The sequence below is a fragment of the Lucilia sericata genome, unplaced genomic scaffold (assembly GCF_015586225.1).
Source record: "Lucilia sericata isolate MDLA Ls3-8-SP2 unplaced genomic scaffold, ASM1558622v1 Contig000137F_arrow, whole genome shotgun sequence".
Classification (NCBI taxonomy): Eukaryota; Metazoa; Arthropoda; class Insecta; order Diptera; family Calliphoridae; genus Lucilia; species Lucilia sericata.
Window position 1 is genome coordinate 67,050 of NW_023994169.1, and position 24,459 is coordinate 91,508.

At 28.9% G+C, this 24,459-nt stretch overlaps 1 protein-coding gene across 14 annotated transcripts in view; it reads right to left on the bottom strand.

The window, feature by feature from the left end:
- LOC119601032 (plasma membrane calcium-transporting ATPase 1) overlaps positions 1–24,459 on the bottom strand; it is a 554,548-nt gene that overhangs the window by 48,897 nt on the left and 481,192 nt on the right. For 4 of the 14 annotated variants that reach the window (XM_037951699.1, XM_037951695.1, XM_037951700.1 and 1 more), the window contains one exon: positions 11,234–11,755. The exons of 2 other annotated variants lie outside the window; for them this stretch is intronic. In XM_037951699.1, the coding sequence (XP_037807627.1) occupies positions 11,534–11,755 (222 nt within the window). In that variant the 3' untranslated portion in view covers positions 11,234–11,533. Of the gene's footprint in view, positions 1–11,233; positions 11,756–24,459 lie in introns of those variants that run through there. 8 more of the 14 variants (XR_005231175.1, XR_005231174.1, XM_037951703.1 and 5 more) reach the window with 3 other exon arrangements.

Consider the following 24,459-nt stretch of genomic DNA (forward strand, 5'->3'; position numbering starts at 1 on the left):
AATGTCTTGGTCAAGCGGAACATTAGAGCAAATACCAGTAGGAACCCGTTGCACAGTGGTATAGAAAAAAAAGAGGGAAATAATTCGGTAACTTCTAAACGGTTAATCCGATTTTAATGAAATTTGGTATGCACAAAGAGGAGGTGTTGTCGAGTTTAGGTTTTGAATTTGGACCTTATAGGCCAACCAGGGGCCCGGCGGGGGGTCCTCAAATTAGGACACCTCGGCTATGTTAAATTTTTAAAACGATCCTATTTCTTCATTTGAGTTCCGATTTAAAAAAATTTCGTATATAGAATCTCCTCATCGAGCACTATAAAAAATGCCGTCGTAGCAGTAAATTATCTCTTATAGTTTAGGAGATATTCGCATTTGAAAAATTAAAATTTTAAAATTTTTACCGTCCTTACTTTAGTTTTTTTGATAATAGCGGGTCCAAATATTCCCGATTTTCGCAGTGAAAGAATTATGTAAAAATCATGACTGAGTCCAAAGTTATAGGCATTTTAATTTAAAAAATAAAAAAAAGGCGATTTTTTGTCATTTTTTTGGGAAAAAAGTATCTTTTTCTTTTTAAGTTATCTAAAAAGTTTCTAAGAAGATGTATATAGAATTTATACTTTTTGGAAAGCTGACTTTACGTAAAGTACGTTAAATGAAACAAAACCTAAAAATTTTTGATACCGAGGGGACCAGGTCCATCCAAAAAAACCCTATTTTTTATGGAAAATTCAATTTTGAGCAAAAATTCTCAAATCGCATAGTCGATATCAAATTATAGTGACCTGTTTTATATGATCCAATATTTTCTTAATCATTTTATAACGCGTTTCGATAACCCTGCCCCTGGTATGGATATAATAGGCAAAAAACCAAAAAATCCCATTTTTGGGATTTTTTAAAACATTTTTGAGAATTCCGGGATTTCTGATAAGAAAATTCGAAATTTTTATTTAATTTTGGATTTTAAGTAAAAAAATCTACTTAACTGTAAAATTTCATCAAAAAATATTCATAAATAAAATTTTTATTGCAATTTGAAAAAATTGTATCTTCGCAAAAACTGAATAAAAAACATTTTTTAATTTTTTAAAAAAAGTATTCCACGAATTTTTTAATTTTCAAAAATTATATACAGTTTTGAAAAATAGACAAAATTACCTTTCCATTGATATATAACATGCCTACCTAATGTTTTTTAAGTGACAAATTAATTAGGGAAAACTCAACATCTTTTAGAAAATTTACATAGCACTATTATTTTCATCCATAAGGTTAACTCTTAAATTTGTTACATATACATATATATCAATGGAAAGGTAATTTTGTCTATTTTTCAAAACTGTATATAATTTTTGAAAATTAAAAAATTCGCGGAATACTTTTTTAAAAAAAATTAAAAAATGTTTTTTTATTCAGTTTTTGCGAAGATACAAATTTTTCAAATTGCAATAAAAATTTTATTTATGAATATTTTTTGATGAAATTTTACAGTTAGGTAGATTTTTTTACTTAAAATCCAAAATTAAATAAAAATTTCGAATTTTCTTATTAGAAATCCCGGAATTCCCAAAAAAGTTTTAAAAAATCCCAAAAATGGGATTTTTTGGAGAGGACAGATGTCCATCACCACCCCCTATCCGCCACCCGGGGACGCGCTCGGTAGGAAAAATCTGGAAAACTCCCCCGAGAAAATGCCTATAACTTTGGACTCAGTCATGATTTTTACATAATTCTTTCACTGCTTGATATATAAACTTGTTGTTAAGCGAATAAAAAAAATGGCGAAAATCGGGAATATTTGGACCCGCTATTATCAAAAAAAACTAAAGTAAGGACGGTAAAAATTTTAAAATTTTAATTTTCAAATGCGAATATCTCCTAAACTATAAAAGAGAATTTACTGCTAAAAAAAATTTTTTTTTTTAAATCGGAACTCAAATGAAGAAATAGGATCGTTTTAAAAATTTAACATAGCCGAGGTGTCCTAATTTGAGGACCCCCCGCCGGGCCCCTGGTTGGCCTATAAGGTCCAAATTCAAAACCTAAACTCGACAACACCTCCTCTTTGTGCATACCAAATTTCATTAAAATCGGATTAACCGTTTAGAAGTTACCGAATTATTTCCCTCTTTTTTTTTCCTATACCACTGTGCGTTGTTACAAGGATGGCTCTAAATTGGGGGACAAAGTGGGGCTATCCACTTGATTCTCTGGTGTAACTGTAATATTTTTCGATAATTCCACAACAATTTTCAGGGAATTGGGCTTCGGTCCTCATGATTTTTGAAGTTCTTTAGCGTAAGTAAGCCATTTTTGTAGTCCTGGTTAACGAATATTCCCAACCGTATGATGTCATGGTGTAACTGTAATATTTTTCAATAATTCCACAACAATTTTCAGGGAATTGGGCTTCGGTCCTCATGATTTTTTAAGTTCTTTAGCGTAAGTAAGCCATTTTTGTAGTCCTGGTTAACGAATATTCCCAACCGTATGATGTCATACACGATTTTTCAATAGTTTTTAATTGTTCACTAACTATTTTTGACAATTCGTCACATTTCGCGTAAATATTGATTTTTTTATTTAAATTGGAAACGATATTTCACGTTACGGGGGGAGTCTATTTATACATTATTTAAATTTTATATATTTCAACTTATTTTTACCAAAATCCGAATAAAGCTGCAAAATAACATAATTACTCCGTTCGGTTGCTTGCCTACGTACCGTCTTTCAAAGAAATTTAAGCATTTCCCCGATACATTCAAAAAACGAAAGAGCAATGCTTCCGTTGTACACTTTTTTATGACGCGTAAAAACAGCATTATTTTTAGAAAACTTTTATAATCTAAGCCTGTGTTTCAATTTGGGTAGCTGTTTTTTCACAGTTATATTCTAAACTGCAATAAAACATTTTAATTTTTATCAATAACTGTACTATTACAAAGACTTTTGTAGAACTTAAATTGGTGTACACTTTCTTTTGATGCTCACAGTAGGTGTATTTCTTCGGATTTGACGTAGTATACATACTCCTATCATCCTAACCTAATTCCTTTTAAATAATATTAACATTAATAAGGGTAATAGATATATTTAAAACAGAAGCCCAAAAAAAATTGTTTATCTCACAAGAATGTAAGAACAAAAAAATATATTCAGCATTGAATAAATAGAATTATTTTCGCTTCTTCGGATGTCATTAAACATCACTTCCACAGGAGGTAAAAATTCACTAATTGCTACTTTAGAAGGGTGATAAATGTTATTCTTTTGGAAATACTTCGTTTTATTTTTGCTGAATCTTTCTATGTTCCAAATTGAAAGAAAATCGTTCCAGTCGTTAAGGCGTGATTAAAAAGCATGTTATTGTTTTAAAAGTAGCAAAAAAAGAGCCAAATTAACACATAATTTCCCGTTTTAACCGTTTAGTTTGAATTGCCTAAAAATGTGAATTTTTTTTAATCTTTGGCTTCATTATAAAATATAAATGTTGAAAAAATGTGAATAATAATAGACCCACACCTCGCTAAGGATGTTCCAATCGACTCACTTTCTGATTCGATTTAACGATTTCTGTTCTGATTATAAATATATCAGCAATTACAGCAGAATTTTAATCAGTTCAAAAAGTATTTTTATAGAAAAAAGTGTGAAAAATTGGAATATATACAATTTATATAAAGTAAAAAACGAAAAAATTAAGTTTTTTGTCAATTTATTGTTGTTATTGGAGGATATCCAGAAGAAGAAAACGATAAGTCAGATGTAAGCCTCTATTTTAAAGCTGGACTTTCAGATGGCGTTCATTTTATAAATAATGTTGTCTTGGCGCTGTTAAAGGACATACAATTTTATTTTTTCAAGCTTCAGGACATGTTATTTTTAATCCCAGATGTGATGGAGAAATTCTTTTAGAAAAGTATACTTTAGTCTGTGGGTTAAAAATGTGTTGGCCTGTTTAATTGTTAATAAATACCACAGTTTTATTAACCCGTTAGATTCCAACCATCTTAAAATCAATTAATTTAAATTATTTGTTGCAAAATGAATCTTATTGTGGGTTAATTTAAAATAAAATTTAAAAACAAAAAATTTTTAAATTTTGGAAATGCGATTTTTGGGCTGTACTCGGATGGGTACAGCGGGACAATATGGGTATAAATACAAACAAATAAAAAAAATGTTTAAAACCAATTTTTATTATTATTTTTTTAATATTTTGGTATTTTCTTACATAAAAAGTCGAATCAATTAGTATTGAGAATTTTTCCATTAGACTAATTATGAAATGTATTGAAATTCTCTGTGAATTACCGTACTCAGTGCACTTTTTCGACACTTTATTGCTATTTGTGCTAAAATAAATTAATTAAAATTCATGAAATGGGATGTATTCTTTACTGGCACTGCTGTCATACAATTCCCATTCACCAAAAATGTTGTCTGGTAGATTCTCCAGTAATTAACACTACACAGAAAAAATTAATTTTAAAAAATTTTCAATTAAACGATTAATCAAAAATTTTAAAAGGGTTCAATTCATTTTGTCTTTGCAACAACAAAAATAGAAAAAAATAAAAATTTTGTGTACGAAATCAATTATAAATAGTAATTGAATATACAATTTTTGTTATAGGTTGAACTTCAAAAAATAAAATAATTGAAAACGAGGTTTTGGTAATTGAAATCGTTTTTCAGTTTTTTCTGTGTATTTATCAATTCATTTTTCATCAATTTCTTGGCAATATTTTAAAAAATAATTAAAAAACCTAAATGTGAATTATTTTATTATAATGTTTACCAAAAAGGACATAAACATCATTGAAAGATAATTAAGATATATGAAAAAATAGGCATGGATAGTCCCATTGCACAGTGGGGCAGAATCGAAATTTTTTGGAAATAAATCTGGCATTTCTAAACGGCTGATCCGATCGGTATAAAATTTGGCGTGGGCGTAGCCAAGGAGTACTCGAGTTTAAGTTTTGAAGATGAACCCTGCAGATGCCCCAGGGACGGCGCTGTGGCGGCTCAAAGTAGGGTACCTACGACATGTAAAATTTTTAAACTTGTGCCATTTTTTTGTTTTTCACCCAAATACAATGAAAGCGCTCGTCGAGATCTTAAAAATTTAGTGATACAAAATTTACCATACCTTGGTCCGCCTTTTTTTGAATACCGGACGTAATTTAGGAACAAATGGACTCTGAAAGAAATGTGGACCCTATGGGCAAAAATGTAAAAAACCCCATTTTTGGGATTTTCATTCCAATATCTCAATTACATTCAAAAATATGTTCATTTAAACCTGTATCCTTTAATTTCATATTTTTCACATTTTAGTATTAAATATGACAGAACATATTTAAATCTTATATTTAGCTATTTTCTATTTGTTTGCTTATCCTTATAATTGAAAGGTCCTATTATGCTTAAATTTTCAGAAATTTATAACCATTTTTTACCTAAATTTTTTCGACAGATCATTTCGTTCTGTTTCGTTTATGATCATGTAGGTAAAAATATATAATATACAGGTAATGATAATTTCGATTCATTCACTAATAAGAAATATCAATGACTGAATTACAGGTTATAGTAATATAGTCCTAAATGTTAATAGGTACACAATTCGTAATTTTTTACTTTGGAATACCTGTATCGGAAATGACAAGAATTGGTATATAAGTAAACTTCTCAGATTTTAAGTACCATATTTAATAAATCTACAATGACGATTACATTAAAGTACGAAGAGTTGTGTTCCGTTTTATGGAGTGTATCTTCAAAAGGGCCAGAAAGAATTGAAGACATTTCAAATTATATAAAAACTACATATAGTAGAAAAGTAGACAAAACAGGCATATCAAAAATTGAAAACTTTTTGATGTAAAAAGTAAGTCTGCGGATGGAAATCAAAAGAAAATTCGATTAAAATTTCGTAGTTGGATGGAAACTACTACGGAAATCTCAACTTACAACACATCAACAGGAGCGCCTTGCAAGTCATACGAAGACTTATGTTCAAGGTCAAAAAAAAGAGGGTCACACAAAAACTTTTTTCAATCTCAAATGAGGAAATTGCTGATACATTTAACGAAATGCTGAAAAAAGAAAACCAACCTATGGATGCCGTACATATTGCAACTATTCTTCCTAATGCATCACCAAAACGACTTAAGCGAATTGTGGAAAGTATACCAACTCCAACATCACAATCAAATTTTACTGAAGAGGAAGCAATAGCGCTTATGTTATAACTGGGTCTCAGTCGAAATAAGTACCAAATATTAAGGAAAGCTCTGCATGAAAAAGGACATACAAGGCGATCCAGGAAAAAAAACAAACTATCTTACCATCACCTATTGCTGTTAATGATGTGGAAGCTTGTATTGATATATCATCTTTGCTCGAAAACACAGCATCAAGAATTGTGTCAGACTTTTCAGAAGACCAACTAAGGAAAATTCATAACTGTGATGTTGTCTTAATGTGTAAGTGGGGATGTGACGGTTTATCAGCACTTCCAGAATACAAACAAGCTTGTGGAAGTCGGACATTAGCAGACTACAAAAGTGTATTTATGTCATCATTAGTGCCATTACGAATTCGTTCATATTCCCTTAATCCATCATCGTCAAGCATCAATACAACTCCGGGTTCAAAAAATTTTTGTAGACCCATTGGATTTGAATATATAAAGGAGTCAAAGAAAATAACAAAAGATTTAGTGGAATATTTAAAAGATAAAATAAATGCACTGGAGCCCATTTACATAAAAATAAAGGAATTCTCTATTAACGTATCATATCAGCTAAGCTTAACAATGATTGATGGAAAGGTCAGCAATGCCATAACAGAAACTTCTTCCTTCTGGAGATGCTCAATATGTAATGAGAAAAAGTCGCAATTCTCAAATATAAACAAAAGCAGAAGTATTAATGAAGAAGTCCTGTCTTTCGGAATTTCACCACTTCATGCCAGAATACGATTTTTGGATTACTTTTTACACATAGACCTCAAATATAGAAGTGTGGCAGAGAATCTTACTAAACATCGACAAACCACTTCCAAGTTGCGGTAGTGCAAATGACGGTAATACGGCGAGAAGGTTTTTTCGTGATTTTGAAATTACTTCAAAAATAACTGGAATCGACAGTTAACACTATTTTAATGTCACTGAATAGTAAACATAAAATTAATGGAAATCGATTTGGGGAATATACATCTGAAATTTCTAAATTACTTGTATCTCTGTATCCATGGCAGTGATGCCAAGTGTAGGGATTTTTCCCTTTTTGTAGGGATTTTTTTCAAAAATTTCACGTGTAGGGAAAAAGGGAAAGATTTCTTACTATTGTCAAATTGTAGGGATTTTTCAATTTCATAGTTTTTAACAACTAAAAATATACTCTTTCATATATTAAACTTTTAAATTAAAAATGAAATCAGTTTTAAGTGTATCGTTAGTAAAAATTCCGCTTGTAATTTCTACAATATATGTACCTACATATCGCTACAAGACTGGCATAATCCAAAATTCGGCTTTCTTGAACTAAGGTCTTCAAAACATGCGACATACTAAAATATTTCATATAGATTTATGAAATTTCAAATATGTCTATTATTTTCGATGTGAAATCGATTTTTTGTAAACGTAAAAACTAAAACCCACGTTTTTGTGAATATTAGACAACTAAAAATTTAATTTCAATTTAGATGAGAAACATATTAACCTCAACTATCTGAATCTGGATTTTTAAAACCCCTTGATTTGTTTAAAAGTTATTAAAAAAAATAGTTAAATGTAATTAAATATTCATATCCATTTTTCTTGAAACGACTTTTTGGATTATGCCAATCCTGTAGGGCGATATATTCTGACTCCTTATAGATAAAGTAGTCGGGGGCTTAATGCAGTAACTCAGGATTGTAAAAAATGAATTTAATGTTCTGAAAATTTATAAAAGTAAACCGCAAAAAGTAAACGCAAAAGTAAACCTTATTTAAAATAATTATTTTATGAAAATTTTTTTGTTGGAGGCACATAAAATAAATTTTTATCACGATTCGATATACTGCCATAAATCTTTCAATTGTTTTTTTTTTAATCTTAACTGAAGAGTCAGGGTTGGAAGATTTGTATGATGTAAAATTGAAAGAAAAAAAAATTTAAAATTTAAATTCTAGAAATTTCATTCCTAAAAATTAAAAAAAAAAATACATACATATATGTATATTATAAAACGGAGCTAATATTTTAGTTTTTGATGTTATTTTTGTATTTTTTTAAGATAAACTTTGAAAAAAATGGAAAAAAGTAGTGTAGGGAAAAATGTAGGGAAAATAAAAAGTGGGTGTAGGGAAAAAAGGGATTTTTTCTCATAAGCGTAGGGATTTCTGAAAAAAATCTCCTGGCATCACTGATCCATGGAGGGAACTAACACCAACAGTACACAAAGTATTGTGTCATGGTCAAATAATAATTGAATCGAATATTCTTCCACTTGGAGAGTTAACAGAAGAAGCCCAGGAAGCGAGGAATCGAGATTTTAAGCATGTTCAACTATTCAGCTCAAGAAAATGCTCCAGGCAATCACAGAATGAAGATATTTTTAATAGTTTACTTCTATCTTCTGATCCTGTTCTTTCAACTATGCGAAAAATATGGATTTGTTATGAAACTCTATCATCTCAAAACAAGGAAGATTTAAAGGACTTATATTACCTTCTGGATATGTATACCGATATGACAGATTATTTTATAGAAAATAAGTAGTGTTAGGAATTAACTATATAAGTAGGTTGTAAGAATTAATTGTATTATGTTTAAGATAAACAGTTCAAATAAAAAAAGCTATTATACTAACTGATGATATTGTATTAAATTGTGTTTTATATTTCGGTGGGCGGGAAAGGTGGTTTGTGTGGGGTGATTTAGGTGTTGTTGTGCGTGGCTCATAATAAAATTATAATTTTTTTATTGTATATACAATGTTATAGTCTTTAATAAAATAATTAACTAAATAATTTTTAAAAATTGTCCAAATATTTTATTCAACACCAAATGTATGTTCTGTCATACTTAATACTAAAATATGAAAAAGATGAAATTAAAGGACACAGGTTTAAATGAACATATTTTTGAATGCAATTGAGATATTGGCTTGAAATTTTTTGTAAAGGGTCGAGAATTTCCGTATCTAACTAAAAAATGATATTAAGGGATAAATATGGACTAAATTGTTGTAGCTATCTGCGACCTTATTAAAATTTCGATATAAATCATAGTTTTAGAAATTTAACAAATATGTAATATAAGACAAAATCTTTATTTATGAACAAAACTCAATGAAATTTTCAACGCTGGTTAAATTTGTCATTTCAAATAAGAAAATGCTGAAAAAAATTGAAAAGGTCAAAGGGCATCCCGCAATTCCCAAAAATAGGAATGAAAATCCCAAAAATGGGATTTTTTACATTTTTGCCCTTAGGGTCCACATTTCTTTCAGGGCTGGGAAAATACTTTTGGAGTAAATATAAAACATATTGAGGTTTCCAAAACTGCTTTCAGTTTTCTGATCCCAGCTTTGGGATTTTAGAACATGTCGCCCAAAGTTGAAGTTTTGATAAAAAATAGGTCATATTCGGAAGGACGCAGTGGCAACATTTTCAAAAAATAGGACAAGTTTTTTACGCCAAAGCGTTCTGCGTAAAGATACCTTTTAGAAAACTATAAAATTGTTATATGTTCTTAAAGAAAATTTTATTTTATTAATAAAAGAGTTAAGACACATTTTTGGCAAAAAAACGCCAAAAATCTAAAATTTTTTGAATTTTTAAATTAAAAAACGTATATTTTTGGATCTGTAAATGATATTGATCTGAAATTGAGTCCATTTGGTCCAAAATTTTGTATCACTGAATTTTTAAATGACTATAACTCGGATATTATAAGAGATAAGTAGTATGTTTTTTCAAGATCTCGTCGAGCGCTTTCAGAAAATATAAAAATCTTTGTATTTGGGTGAAAAACAAAAAAATGGCACGAGTTTAAAAATTTTACATGTCGTAGGTACCCTACTTTGAGCCGCCACAGCGCCGTCCCAGGGGCATCTGCAGGGTTCATCTTCAAAACGTAAACTCGCTACGCTCACGCCAAATTTTATACCGATCGGATCAGCCGTTTAGAAATGCCAGATTTATTTCCAAAAAGTTTCGATTCTGCCCCACTGTGCATTGTACCCAAGCGAGTACACCAATATTTTAGCTTATAAAAATAAACTTAAAAACTAATTTTTAATTATTTTTTTTAAAAAATTCTAATGGGCTGATCTGTTTACTTTATCTTTCAGTAAAATTCTAATCCATTTAACTCAAAATTAAAGAGTTTGACATCAAAATGAAAGGTGCGAAAAATCGAAAAATTTAAAAACTCTGTTGACAAAAAAAATACTTAAAATTTACCGTTATATTTTTATGATTTTGTAGTTAGGTACATTTACTCTTTAGATTCTAAAGTAATATTCCAAAAATCAAATTTTACAAAAAACTCAGTAATATGGATAATCTAGCATTATAAAATCGGTTGTTTTTTTGTACCCAAGCGAGTACAGTGGGAACGAATGGGTTAATGGTTTTTAAGAATGTGGTGCACGTTTACTCTTACGTTTATGAAACCTACAATAAGTAATTATTACGAATATAGCCGTTCGATTTTAGCTTGAACGTTTACCAGTAAAACCCCATCCTTATATCTCATGCATGTAGCAATATGGGGAATATCGTGTCAAGTGACCCAACTCTTAAATTCGATGACTTCCGATTTGGATCAAATTTGCACCAAGTACTATGAGATAGTAGGCCAGACACAAATTTTCAGCTCTATCGGTCAAGAACTGCCGGACTTAGAGAGCGTCAAAATTGGATATTTTGGTCATACAGGGTTTTATTCAAATGAGTGTAACTTTTCACCTATTGGTCCAAGCAAAAATTGTCCAAAGGAGTTCAGATAGCTATTTCTTGATTGTTTCCAATTTTTTTTTAAATTTTTTTTCGTAAAAATCGATGTTTTGAGTTGGGTCACTTGACATGAAATTGCCCATATATAAAATTATATGCAGCCGTTTGGAAGTCTCAGAGGAAACAACGCAATGCATGAATACATCTTGACACAGACTTTATTTGTTTGTATATTATAATTTTTGTTTTAATAAAATTTTTATGCTTTTTTTTGCTTATTACTAGTATATTTTATTTTTCCGTTTCAGTAAATTGCCATTTTACATTATAATGAAAACAAATCCTTTGCGCTTACCACAAAGACTAAATTATACTATTGTTGTAGTTGATAATAAATTAAAAAGAAAGAATTATTTTAAGCAAATATTACATTACAGTATTAAAACAAGCAAATAATTTAACTTTTACAAGTACAGAATACAGATGTAACATTTTATAGCCGTGCAGCATATTACAAAATGGTTTGGTTTTAGTTATTGTTGCTTCTGCTGCTGTTATATTTGTTTTATACGGCGGTCTCGGTATGGCTGTGAGAGGATAAACGTTCAACGTCTATTTCTGGTATTGTTAATTCATCCGGTATGTTATCAGCATATTCTAATGATGAAGTCTCCGAAAGGCGTTTACTTAGCGAGGTCTGTTTGCGTAAAACTTCGGCCAATGAAGTGTTGGCATGGTCACCGTACCTAGCATCCAATCCCTGGCGGAAGGCGTTAACCACACGTATCTAAACGTTTAAATAACGAAAATGAAAATTGAAGTTTGAAAAAGAAAAAGTACAGATTTCAACAGTAAAACATATTCATAGGTTAGAGAGAAAATAGACAGACAGACAAACAGTTACAAAAAATAAATAAATCATAACAGCAGTTACAGTTTTAGTTATAAATACAAACAGGTAATACGCATCAAGAAGAAGAGATGGTTAGGTATATATGTATAGTGTAAATAGATTGATTAATATATAGAAAGATCTAAAGGTAGATGAATAACGAAAGCCATTTAAAATAAACAAACCAATTAATAATAAAAACACAAACACAGAAAGCGCACATACATAAAAATAAAAGCATACATACATGTCTAAGGTACCTAATATCAGTGATACCAACTTTAAACCTATTTAACGCTTTTATAATGAAGAAATCAGTATTTCTTTACACGAATAGTTGGATTAATTTATCTTGTTTTGAATTTAGCTAAACTAGAATAAGGGCATATATACATATGTTTTTGTTGAATATGTCAATATGGTTGTCAGATATAATAATATTGTCACAAAAATTTACAGAAAATTCCTTATAATTGTGTAAATTTCCAATTTGTGTATGAATGTCATTTGAAAGCAATATGGTAAAAATCTGACAATCGTGTAAACGAACTTCGTTTCATTCTTCGAATCTAACAATGGCGTCATTATTTGATAATAAAACATAAGCGACAAAATGTTAACAAACTGCTTGAGCCCTAAAAAAATTCTGACTACATTATGAACTGACAAGATTTTGCCTATTGTCAGATTAAATGTTTGTCAGATAATTTTCTTACAATATAAGTATTGTCAGATTTTCTGATTATTGTCAGTGTTTGTCAGCATATTGCTAGGTCTGACAATATTTTAGATCTGACAATCGTATATACAAAGCTTTAAAGCTGATTGATTGTCTTGATTATGTGTTAGTAATTTATCCCAGCAGCCATTGAAGAAGAAGAAACACAAATTTCATTTTTATTTAGATTTTGCGACGGCATCATTTTTTTACCGCATGGTAGTAAAAAAATGTATGAACAAATTTTATGTGTTATGTGTCAACACTGTTACACATAAAATTTTTATTATAAAAAACAATAATTTATTTTTGAAATTATATTTTTATAAATGAAAAATTGCTTTATTAAAAAACTGGATATTTTCTTTGTATTTTTCATGTAAAATTTGGTACTGTGCCTTTAAATTAATTCGACTATAATTTTTTTTTTCATCCATATTTCATTTATCTTGCGGCGAAAAACTAAATAAAAATGAATTTATGCTTCTTCTTCTTCAATTTAAAAACCAAAACTGTTTTGATTTTCATCAAACCAGTGTGTGAAACTTTTCACTAACACAATCAAAAAAATGTCTGTATGTGTAAATTTTTTGATCGTCGCCATAAATGATTTGGTATAAATTTTTAATTGTAAGCCTAGCGGCGTAAAAGTTTTTGTCTACTCTCTTTTAGTTTGTGAGTTGTATTTTTTATATATAAGTACAACAGTGGCCACACAAATTTTAATATGCAAAAAAAAAGCACTTTAGGAAGCCGAAGTTCCCCAGAGGAGATAGTGTCTGTTTCCGGCCGAAAGCATACAAACTGCTTTAGGGATCTAAGTTTTCCCAATTAGCTAAAGTTTCAAGGAAAACAGCATTTTAGGAAGCCGAAGTTCCCCAGAGGATCTATGTTTTCCCAATTAGCTAAAGTTCCAAGGAAATACATGATAATACTATTAAATTAATAATATTTTTTTTTATTTTTTACTAATGTATTCCATAATTTTAAGATGAAGTTTTGAACAAAGTCAACTATAGTTGATAGATTTCTATATAATATTATATTGACTTTTAGTTTAATTAGTATAATTATTATACGATTTAAAAAAAATACTATATAATAATGATATTTTTACTCTAAAAATAAAATCTATCGTTGCTTATTATTATAGTAAATTTGGATTAATTTCTAAAAATCTTGTTTTATAATTTACTTTGTCAAAAATTGCTTCTTATTTGTATTATGCGATTTAATACTAAAAAGTTGGCATCACTGTTTATAAAACTATTTACAACTTTTCAAAAACTGAATATACATATGTAAAAATCGGAGTATTTCTTTTTTTGCTGTATTATAAATTCAATCGAGTGCGGAAAGGATTACTATGAAACCATAACAATTAGAGTTAAATTCGGATAATATTGGTTCGTAACACAAAGGTCGAAAAATGATAAAATTTTCGATTTTGAGGAATAAAAATAAGTATATATTTTCAGACCCTATAAAGAACAAGTCCGTTCAAAATGCGGCTTGTACTAAAAATGATGTACATATTTATTGGTTATTGTTGTTTTATTACTTTGTTGGAGATATAAAATGTAAAATTATAAGAAAAATACACAAATAAAAACAATTTTAATTTTATAGAATTAAATTAAATTCTTAAAAATTAAAAAAAAAAATCAGTCTTTTAAAACATATACTTGGTGAAGAGTACATTCGGCACAGCTGAATATAGAACTCTGACTTGTTTTTTTAAATTCATTATTTTTTGGAATACATGAGTGTGTATGATACAAAAATAATTTTAACAAAACAATAATATATTTTATATTAGTTATTTTTTTAAGTAATTCAACTGGCTGTGAGAATCCGACATATGCTCATAAATTCAGTACTTCATGTGGAAGTTTATGTTTATTGTTAGAAAAGGCATAGTTCCCCCTTCACTGATTTAAATAATTGCGATCTTTTTTTTCTACGATTCTCACATTTTTTGACGTTTGTAGAACAATTCCAAATGTATCGTTAGATTTCCACTTCCGTGACAACCCCAAAAAAGTCAAATGAAAGAAAGGATCTATCTGTCTACTAATGCTCTGAGCAAAAAATAAAGTTATGCTGTCAAAAAAATAATGAGCTGTTCTCCTTATGCAAGGTATACACGATACGACCTTTTAAACAACTTTGCTTACAATCAAGTTGCGTATATTGCACACAAATGTTACAATTTTGAAAACAATCTCTTAATACAATTTCATTTTGTAAAAATAATTTTTGATTGAAGGTGGTAGCGTGTGCATATAATTGCAATTTAGTTGTAAAATTTTTCATATTTTTTTATAATAAATAAAAATTTATTAATTTTATAAAGTAAAACTACACATTTCAGCTGAATTTTTAATCTTTTACATTTTTTGATTGTTTTTTTACGTACACACGATGTTACTTTCTCTGCGGCCACCACAAAATGAATAGTAAAATAGAACAATGTTGTACGACAACCATTTTTACGTTGCGACCCGCTTGTAGAACTTGCAAAAATATCAAAACATTTTGATCTGTCGTACAACTAACTTACAACTTCTTATAGCAACCCTACACACTTTGCAATTTCGTAAACAACCTTCTCTCATTGCATCAGCGGTTGTATCGTGTATGCCTTGCTTTACACTGCTTTAAAATTAATTTATTTTGTACATGTCAATGCCGTTTCTAAAAAATGTCTAAAAAGAACACACAATATAAGTGCGCATACTCGATAATTTGTAACAATTTGTGCAAATTGTTACTGGATTCCGTTCGCGTACTTTACAAAACTTGCAAAGAGAGACTAAGGGTGTATATTATTTCTCCAAACATATGTTTACAACATATGGTTGATGTTTGAAAATGTAAACAAACCAAACAAAAATTTGGTGAGTTTGACATTAAAAAAAATAGAAATTAATAACACACGAATTTTTTTAATTGGATTTATTTAAATAAAATATAATATATTTTAATTGGTATTATTTGATTTGTTAAATATACCCGTTTACTTAAAAGAAAAATAATTTTTTCAATTGTTCGCTTTTTAGTGATTTGTTAGCGACTGAGATTTCAGTAAAAGGGGCATTATTAATTCGCGTACTTTTTAGATTTTTTTATTTTGATTGAAAGCAAATTAAAAATTACTCTCTATTACTGGAAAGTACGCAAACACGCCTTATATTGCTAGCTTTGCTTGCTTTGGATGTCAAATTTAGCTGTTGTTTTTGTTAAGTTTACGTTTCTTGAAATTCTCATTGCAAAAATAAAAGCATTTGACATAAAAATTAAAGGCCCAACTATAATGTGCATAAGCTTGCTTAAGGTAATGTAAAAATCGAACGAAAAGTCTCTCAAATGATTAAGGAAATCCGAGGAAACTTTTAGGTGGCTATAATGTACTTACGTGCATTCAAAACAATTTAGCTCCATTTACACATTTATGTGACACACGTAATAAAAAATATACATATTTCAAAATATTTTATTGAAATAAATAAATTTTCTTGTAGTTTTCCATTTTTTTCTTTATTTTCTTTGTGTATAATAAACAAACAATTGATTCCGTACGTAATGTGCTGTCAGTATCGCTCCTTGCTTAAGCAAATAAAATTTGACGAAACTCTCTTAAGTACATTATAGTTTGTCACATACATTTTATATGTGTTCGCACAGTTGCTTAAGCTGACTTCAGTTTGTTTAAGCATATTATAGTTAGGCCTTTAGCTACCAGTGGTGTTTTTGTATTGTTTGTAGCGAAAAATAAAACAAACGAATACACAGCAAGCAAATTTGGGATTGTTTTTTGTACATTGAAATTTAGCCTGAAGCTGTCAAACTCCATATAAAAAATCTTTTTCAAAACCGACTCTGTCAAACTCCATATATAAAAAATTTCATGAATTCGCCGCAAAATGAAATGATTCACCTTATAATCTATTCGTCTTGCGAACAACCAATTGCATGTTGTGTTTGTAAATGTTCTATTTGTTACAGAACTGCTCTTACCTTGTATTCAGTTGAGCTTGGGTATAACCAAGGAGTATATATTATAAGGTGAAGGCATTTAATTTTAGCGCGAATTCATGAATTTTTTTATATATGAAGTTTGACAGCGTCGGTTTTGAGAGAGAATTGTAATGAAAATTGCATGTTGTGTTTGTAAATGTTCTATTTGTTACAGAACTCTTCTTACCATGGCGAAACTAATAAGGTGAAGTCATTTCAGCAGCTGATTGTTTTTTTGTCCATGGAAATTTAGCCAGAAGCTGTCAAACTTCATATAAAAAATTCTCTCTCAAACCCGACGCTGTCAAACTTTATAAAAAATTTCTTAAATTCGAGGCAAAATGAAATGACTTTACCTTATAGTCTATTGGCTTTGGTTCTTACCTTGTATTCTGTTGAACTTGGGTATAACCAAGGCGTATAGATTATTAGGTGAAATCAATTAATTTTGGTGCGAATTCATGAATTTTTTTTATATATGAATAATTCGGTAACTTCTAAACGGTTAATCCGATTTTAATGAAATTTGGTATGCACAAAGAGGAGGTGTTGTTTAGGTTTTGAATTTGGACCTTATAGGCCAACCAGGGGCCCGGCGGGGGATCCTCAAATTAGGACACCTCGGCTATGTTAAATTTTTAAAACGATCCTATTTCTTCATTTGAGTTCCGATTTAAAAAAATTTCGTATATAGAATCTCCTCATCGAGCACTATAAAAAATGTAGCAGTAAATTATCTCTTATAGTTTAGGAGATATTCGCATTTGAAAATTAAAATTTTAAAATTTTTACCGTCCTTACTTTAGTTTTTTTGATAATAGCGGGTCCAAATATTCCCGATTTTCGCCATTTTTTTTTTATTCGCTTAACAACAAGTTTATATATCAAGCAGTGAAAGAATTATGTAAAAATCATGACTGAGTCCAAAGTTATAGGCATTTTAATTTAAAAAATTAAAAAAGGCGATTTTTTGTAATTTTTTTGGGAAAAAAGTATCTTTTTCTTTTTAAGTTATTTAAAAAGTTTCTAAGAAGATGTATATAGAATTTATACTTTTTGGAAAAAAATTAAAAAATGTTTTTTATTCAGTTTTTGCGAAGATACAAATTTTTCAAATTGCAATAAAAATTTTATTTATGAATATTTTTTGATGAAATTTTACAGTTAGGTAGATTTTTTACTCAAAATCCAAAATTAAATAAAAATTTCGAATTATCTTATTAGAAATCCCGGAATTCCCAAAAAAGTTTTAAAAAATCCCAAAAATGGGATTATATCCATACCAGGGGCGGGGTTATCGAAACCCGTTACAAAATGATTAAGAACATATTGGGTCATATAAAACAGGTCACTATAATTTGATATCGACTATGCGATTTGAGAATTTTTGCTCAAAATTGAATTTTCCATAAAAAATAGGGTTTTTTTGGATGGACCTGGTCCCCTCGGTATCAAAAATTTTTAGGTTTTGTTTCATTTATCGTATTTTATGTAAAGTCAGCTTTCCAAAAAGTATAAATTCTATATACATCTTCTTAGAAACTTTTTAGATAACTTAAAAAGAAAAAGATAATTTTTTCCAAAAAAACTTACAAAAAATCGCCTTTTTTTTAATTTTTTAAATTAAAATGCCTATAACTTTGGACACAGTCATGATTTTTACATAATTCTTTCACTGCTTGATATATAAACTTGTTGTTAAGCGAATAAAGGACGGTAAAAATTTTAAAATTTTAATTTTAAAATGCGAATATCTCCTAAACTATAAGAGATAATTTACTGCTACATTTTTTATAGTGCTCGATGAGGAGATTCTATATACGAAATTTTTTTTTTAATCGGAACTCAAATGAAGAAATAGGATCGTTTTAAAAATTTAACATAGCCGAGGTGTCCTAATTTGAGGACCCCCCGCCGGGCCCCTGGTTGGCCTATAAAGTCCAAATTCAAAACCTAAACTCGACAACACCTCCTCTTTGTGCATACCAAATTTCATTAAAATCGGATTAACCGTTTAGAAGTTACCGAATTATTTCCCTCTTTTTTTTCCTATACCACTGTGCAGCGTCGGTTTTGAGAGAGAATTGTTTTCATATGGAGTTCAACAGCTTCGAAAAAAATTTTCATGAACAAAAAAAAAAAACAATCAGCTGTTGAAATGACTTCACCTTGGGTACAACCAAAGTGTCAACAATTTTTTTCTTTCCAAACATAAAAGTAACAACTAGTTCGACAACGACAATATCAACAGCCACTAAGAACTACGACTAGTGAATTACACTGTAAGTATGTCTAAAAGAAATAGAAAAACGCCGAGACACCTAAACTTAATTTTGGGTCGTAGAATCTACTGGCATACTCCGTTTTGAAAAGTTGGGTCAAAATCGGGAGATATTACGTTTTAAAGTATAAACTTTTATGAGGTAATATTTTATTTTTTAAATTTTGAAAAAAGTTTTCAAGCATAGACATACGATCTAATTATGAAAAACTAAATATATATGTATAGTAATTCAAATGGACTCTAGTTTGATGTATTTATTAACTTTTCTATGCGTATGAGTTTTGTTTTTAAATTAAATAATCAAAAATCACCTCAGAAACAGTTTAAACTTTAAAATGCAACATCTCCCGATTTTGACCCAACTTTTCAAAACGGAGTATGTCACTAGATTCTACGACCGAAAATTAAGTTAAAGTGTTTCGGCGTTTTTCTGTGTCTTTTTGAAAGTTGAAATTTTACGTGCAGTGTTATGAACCCACTAGCTGTCACCACTGAGCTACTGAACTTGTTCATAAAAAGCTCTAATTGTTTTTATGAATAACATGTAATTTTTGTAACAATGTTAGTATTTTCTGCTTTATTAAATACAAACGAACACTTTCAGCATTACATTTCGTAGGAAACGTGCAATGCGGTTACTTTAAGCACTACATGTAGCTATCAAAGTGAAATTTTTAAAACATATAATATTTCTAGAATTGATTTTCATAATCTTCATTTGAATTTTTTATCAAATGTGTATTATTAAATACAATGTTGAAATGAAGTCAACGTTTCACTCAATTCATTCAATGTTTTGAATACTTTATTTACAAGATGTAACTAAATAGTTGGATATGCGGTAATATAACTAGTAAAAGGTGCCAAGTGGCACTTTTCGTATTGTAGGGTATGTATGTACATTCGAAAAGTCCAAAAACATCGTTTATTAGTGTTTAAAACTACTTGTGCGAAAATCGATTTAATGTTGTAAAATTGGTCAAATAATATAACAAATACATATATTCAAATTTATCTTCTTGGTTTTCTCATGTTTAGAGTAACAACGTGAAAGCTTTGATACACGGTTGTCAGATCTTACAACGATGGCAGAAAAATATTCAGAAAATGTCTAACATTAGTGTGAACTGTTGCTTACCCTACTATGTCAAATTTGGTGTCAAATGATCAAGAGTTGTAAAATATTTTGTATTATTTTTATTTTATTCTGTCAGGATCAAATGATGATGATACTCTTCAATTTTTTTCTGAAAAATAATATTGAAAACCTAAATATATATTAAAGGATACAAATTGTAAAAGACATTTTTAACATATTTTTATCCTTACAGTATAAAATAAAAATAATACAAAATATTTTCCAACTCTTCTTGTTCTTTTGACATCAAATTTGGCATTGTTTGGAAGTACATACACAGAGGAAAAAATACACGCCTGGTATCAAATTGACACACAATTTTTCAATAACATCCATTGTCAAGTATATATGTACATATATACAACAACATGTAATATAGACCACGCAACTTTGTCAACATTGCAGCAATTGTCGCAATCTAAACTTTATGCACATCCGTTGTCTAAATGTTAACAAACGTGGTAAGCTCACTATTAGCAACGCATTATGAGCTTACTACGTTTGTTAACTTTAGACAACGGATGTGCATAAAGTTTAGATTGCGACAACGAATTGTCGCAACGTTGACAAAGTTGCATGTTTTCTACATTACATGTTGTTGTTGTATGTATGTATATACTTGACAATGGATGTTATTGAAAAATTTGTTGTTAATTTGGTACCGGGCGTGTATATTTATTTTTCCCTCTGTGTAGATGTATTTGAAAATATTTTTTTAAAAAATGTACAGGACACAGGATCACGAAATGTAAAACAAAAATGCAGTTTTCTCTATTAAATTTATATTTTCAGGCGTATATCGTCCTGTTCATGTCTAACGATTTTTTCTCTTTTTGCCGGATGGTGTAATAATTAACAAAAACTAATAATGCAAACTTATAAACAGATGCATCTAGGGTTTGGATTATTCGATTTTACTCAAATTTTCTGCGTTGGAGTTTAGAATCAGCATATCTTTGAATTTATAAAATCCGTAATATATAAATAAATTTTTAAAGAAGCTAGTAAATAGAACATTAAAATTTTTAGTGTCAAACGAAAATATAATCAGCACTAACTATACAAATAACATTTATGACGATCATTTAATTTTAATATTTTTATACATTTTCGCTTAAGATTTAATATATCAAAATTATAAAACAGCGTTAAATAAATACAAATTACTACAAATTATACGTATGTAAAAACTACACAAGCAATTTTCATTAGTTCGTATAGAGAATATCACTCTCATTCATAAAAATATAAACCATCAATAAATTTATTAAGCATTTACGAATACGGGAATATGTGATTACGAGAATGGTAACTTTTTTAACTCTAACGCGGCATTTGCACATGTAAGTGCATGTTCGAAAAACTGCATACAGTCACATTTTTTTAATAGCACACTCTAATGTTTCGTACTTTTAGGTCAATTTGAAAAAAAATTCTTGCAAGTAAATTTTTGACACATGCTGTAAGTAAACTGAGACAGTGTTGCCGAAAATGCTTTCTCTATTAAATTTGTAATGTTAGGCGATGTTTGTAATGTTTTTAAATTTAATAAAAAATTAAATTACCTAACTAAATAATTTCATGTTTTTTAAATAATTTTTTTTTTTTGTGAAAATATTTTTAAGGTAATGGAAGCACGGCAACACTGTATTCACAAAAATGGAAAAATACTGTTTTTATATTTTTCCATTTTTATACCCTTCACCTTCATGAGAAGGGTATATATATGTAGGTTTGTCATTCCGTTTGTAATTTCTATAATATAATTTTCCGACCCCATAAAGTATATATATTCTGGATCCTTATAGGTAGCGGAGTTGATTAAGCTATTCTCGTCTGTCTGTCTGTCAGTCTGTCCGTCTGTGTGTTTGTTGAAATAAGTTTTTAGAGGACCCCAGATATGGGCGAGATCCGAATCTTCAATAATTCTGTTAGACATGCTTTCGAGAAGATCGCTATTTAAAATCAGCAAAATCGGTCCATAAATACCGGAGATATGAGAAAAAATCCGAGACAACCTCTGAAAATTTCATAAAAAAGACAAATTTTTCCATGCTTTGATATAAAAAACAACAACAACACTGCTTATTCATTGCCTTGTGTATATTGTTTTTGTTTTTGGTGTATTCAGTTTCGTATGTTTGGATGCTGTTGGTTTTACTGCCTTGTGCATTTTGTTTTTTGTGTGGTTATTTCGTTTAGCGTTGATGTTGTTCATTTTGTTTTGCTATTGCTATAATAATGATATCGTCCGGAAAATGAAATAAATTTAAATTTTATGAAATTGATATTTATTAAATACACTATGGTGAAGGGTATATAAGATTCGGCAAAGCCGAATATAGTACTTTTACTTGTTAATCATAAAATTTCATCAATAAAGTTTTTTTTATATATTTACGCTTCGAAAATGAACTTATAAGTCAACTGTGTAAACACTCATGCAACTTGCAAGTAATTTGACTTTTCGTAAATTATACTTGCAAGTAAATACTTTCATGTGTAATTGCAGTGTAATAATATGGAACTCAAGGCTTAAAGGATTTGTAAATCTGAAAATTCATTATTATGTGCCGAATTTTGGTTAATCAAATTACCGAAAAATACAATAGTTGTGACATTTCTCATGTATAAACGATGTATTAACAATTGTCTATGAGGTATATGATGTGTACTTCACAAATTTAAAATTCTTTACAAATAGTAACGAACACAGAAAATATCTTTGAAAAAACGTATGCACATATTTTATTTTGATTTTTAAGCATATAATGTTACATATTTACCCCCTTATTCATAAACATTGTATTTCATAAAAGGTTTATTAAACTAAAATTCGATACAAAATTCAATTAATAAACTGTAGAATAAAAAAACTGTTCATGAATAAGGCCTTTAAAATATATAACGATACATACATAGTTATATTTAAAAATAAATATACATATATACTATATTTTAATATATTTTCTGCCGATAACTTAAAAACATTTAATATTATAATACTTTCTATTTTTTCTCATACTATTTCAATACTTTATCAAAGGGCGTTAATTGTTTTGGCAATTGAGGCACATATTTATATTTTCATTGACAGACAGAATTCTAAGGGATATTAGTGACGTAGCGTAAATTAAAGAGGAAAATCTATGCATGCTTTAACCTACATATGAAATAATAATTATATCTACAACTATATATAGTAAAATATTTAAGTGTCAAATGAATATAGTATACAAATGTAAAAAAACATAAACGAAAGATTCACAGTACATATGTATAGTAGGTTTACATAAATATTATAAGTATTAGGTTCATATTTTTATATTTTTTAATTTTGGAATTGAGTAGATGTGCGATTAACTTAAATTTTTGTTCTCTTCCTTATCGGCTCTGCAGTTTGGCAATGAGTTAAAAATTTAAAACGTCGGTTTTACAGTTTAGCAAAAGCAATATTTTTAAATATTAATTTTATTTTCACACAAAACCATGTTTTATAAAGACATAGAAGTTCAAAATTGCGAAAAAATCTTTAAATTAATTAATAATACCAATGTATATTTTGGTTAGTTTTCTATCACACGTTCTTAAGATATATCACTTTTTGAAAAATTAAATTAAATTTGTAACGATTAGAAAATACAAATATTATTTTATGTAGTTTTGCTGGTCAGCTCGAAACCCTTACCGAACTATTTTCATATATAAACCTAAATGTTTTAGAACTGCATTGAAAATATTCAACAAAAAATATTCCGAGCTCGGAAATTCAAAATGTAAATAAAGCAATTGCGATCTTTAGCCACACAACCACCTGAATGAAGTGTTCGTTAGCATAATGCTGATTGTTGAATGATTATTGTTATGTTTTCAATAGTTTGAAAACCACAAGTTATATTTTATATTCGAGTTTTCAATACATTGATATTGTGTGCAATCCTTCCTAAAATTCTAATTAATAAAGAAAATTTGTTGTTAAATTTCGAAATGATTATTTTACTTCTAAAATTTACTTGAGATTGAAAATAAAGTAGGAAAAAAATGGAAACAAGATGCAATTTTTCTATTAGATGAACTAGTACAAAAAAATACTTTTCAACGTGTATTTAAAAAGAAATATAAGAAATAGGTACGAGTAGTTTTAAAATATATTCATCTATTATTATTAGCTGATAAGGCTTGCTTGATATTAAAGGTGAGAAATATCGATCTACGATTTTAAATCGCTGAGATAGTATACAGTTTGAATATTGATATATAAATAATATGTTGATTATTCGGCATTATCGTTAGGAACGACAAAGTTATCATTACCCCAAAGTTATAAGATTATTGTTCGACATATCGTCGCCCCGAAGTTATCTTCACGTATCTCCAGAAAATTTTTTTGGGAAATTGAAGTTAAAGTTTCAACAATTTATATACAAAAATTGAGCCGA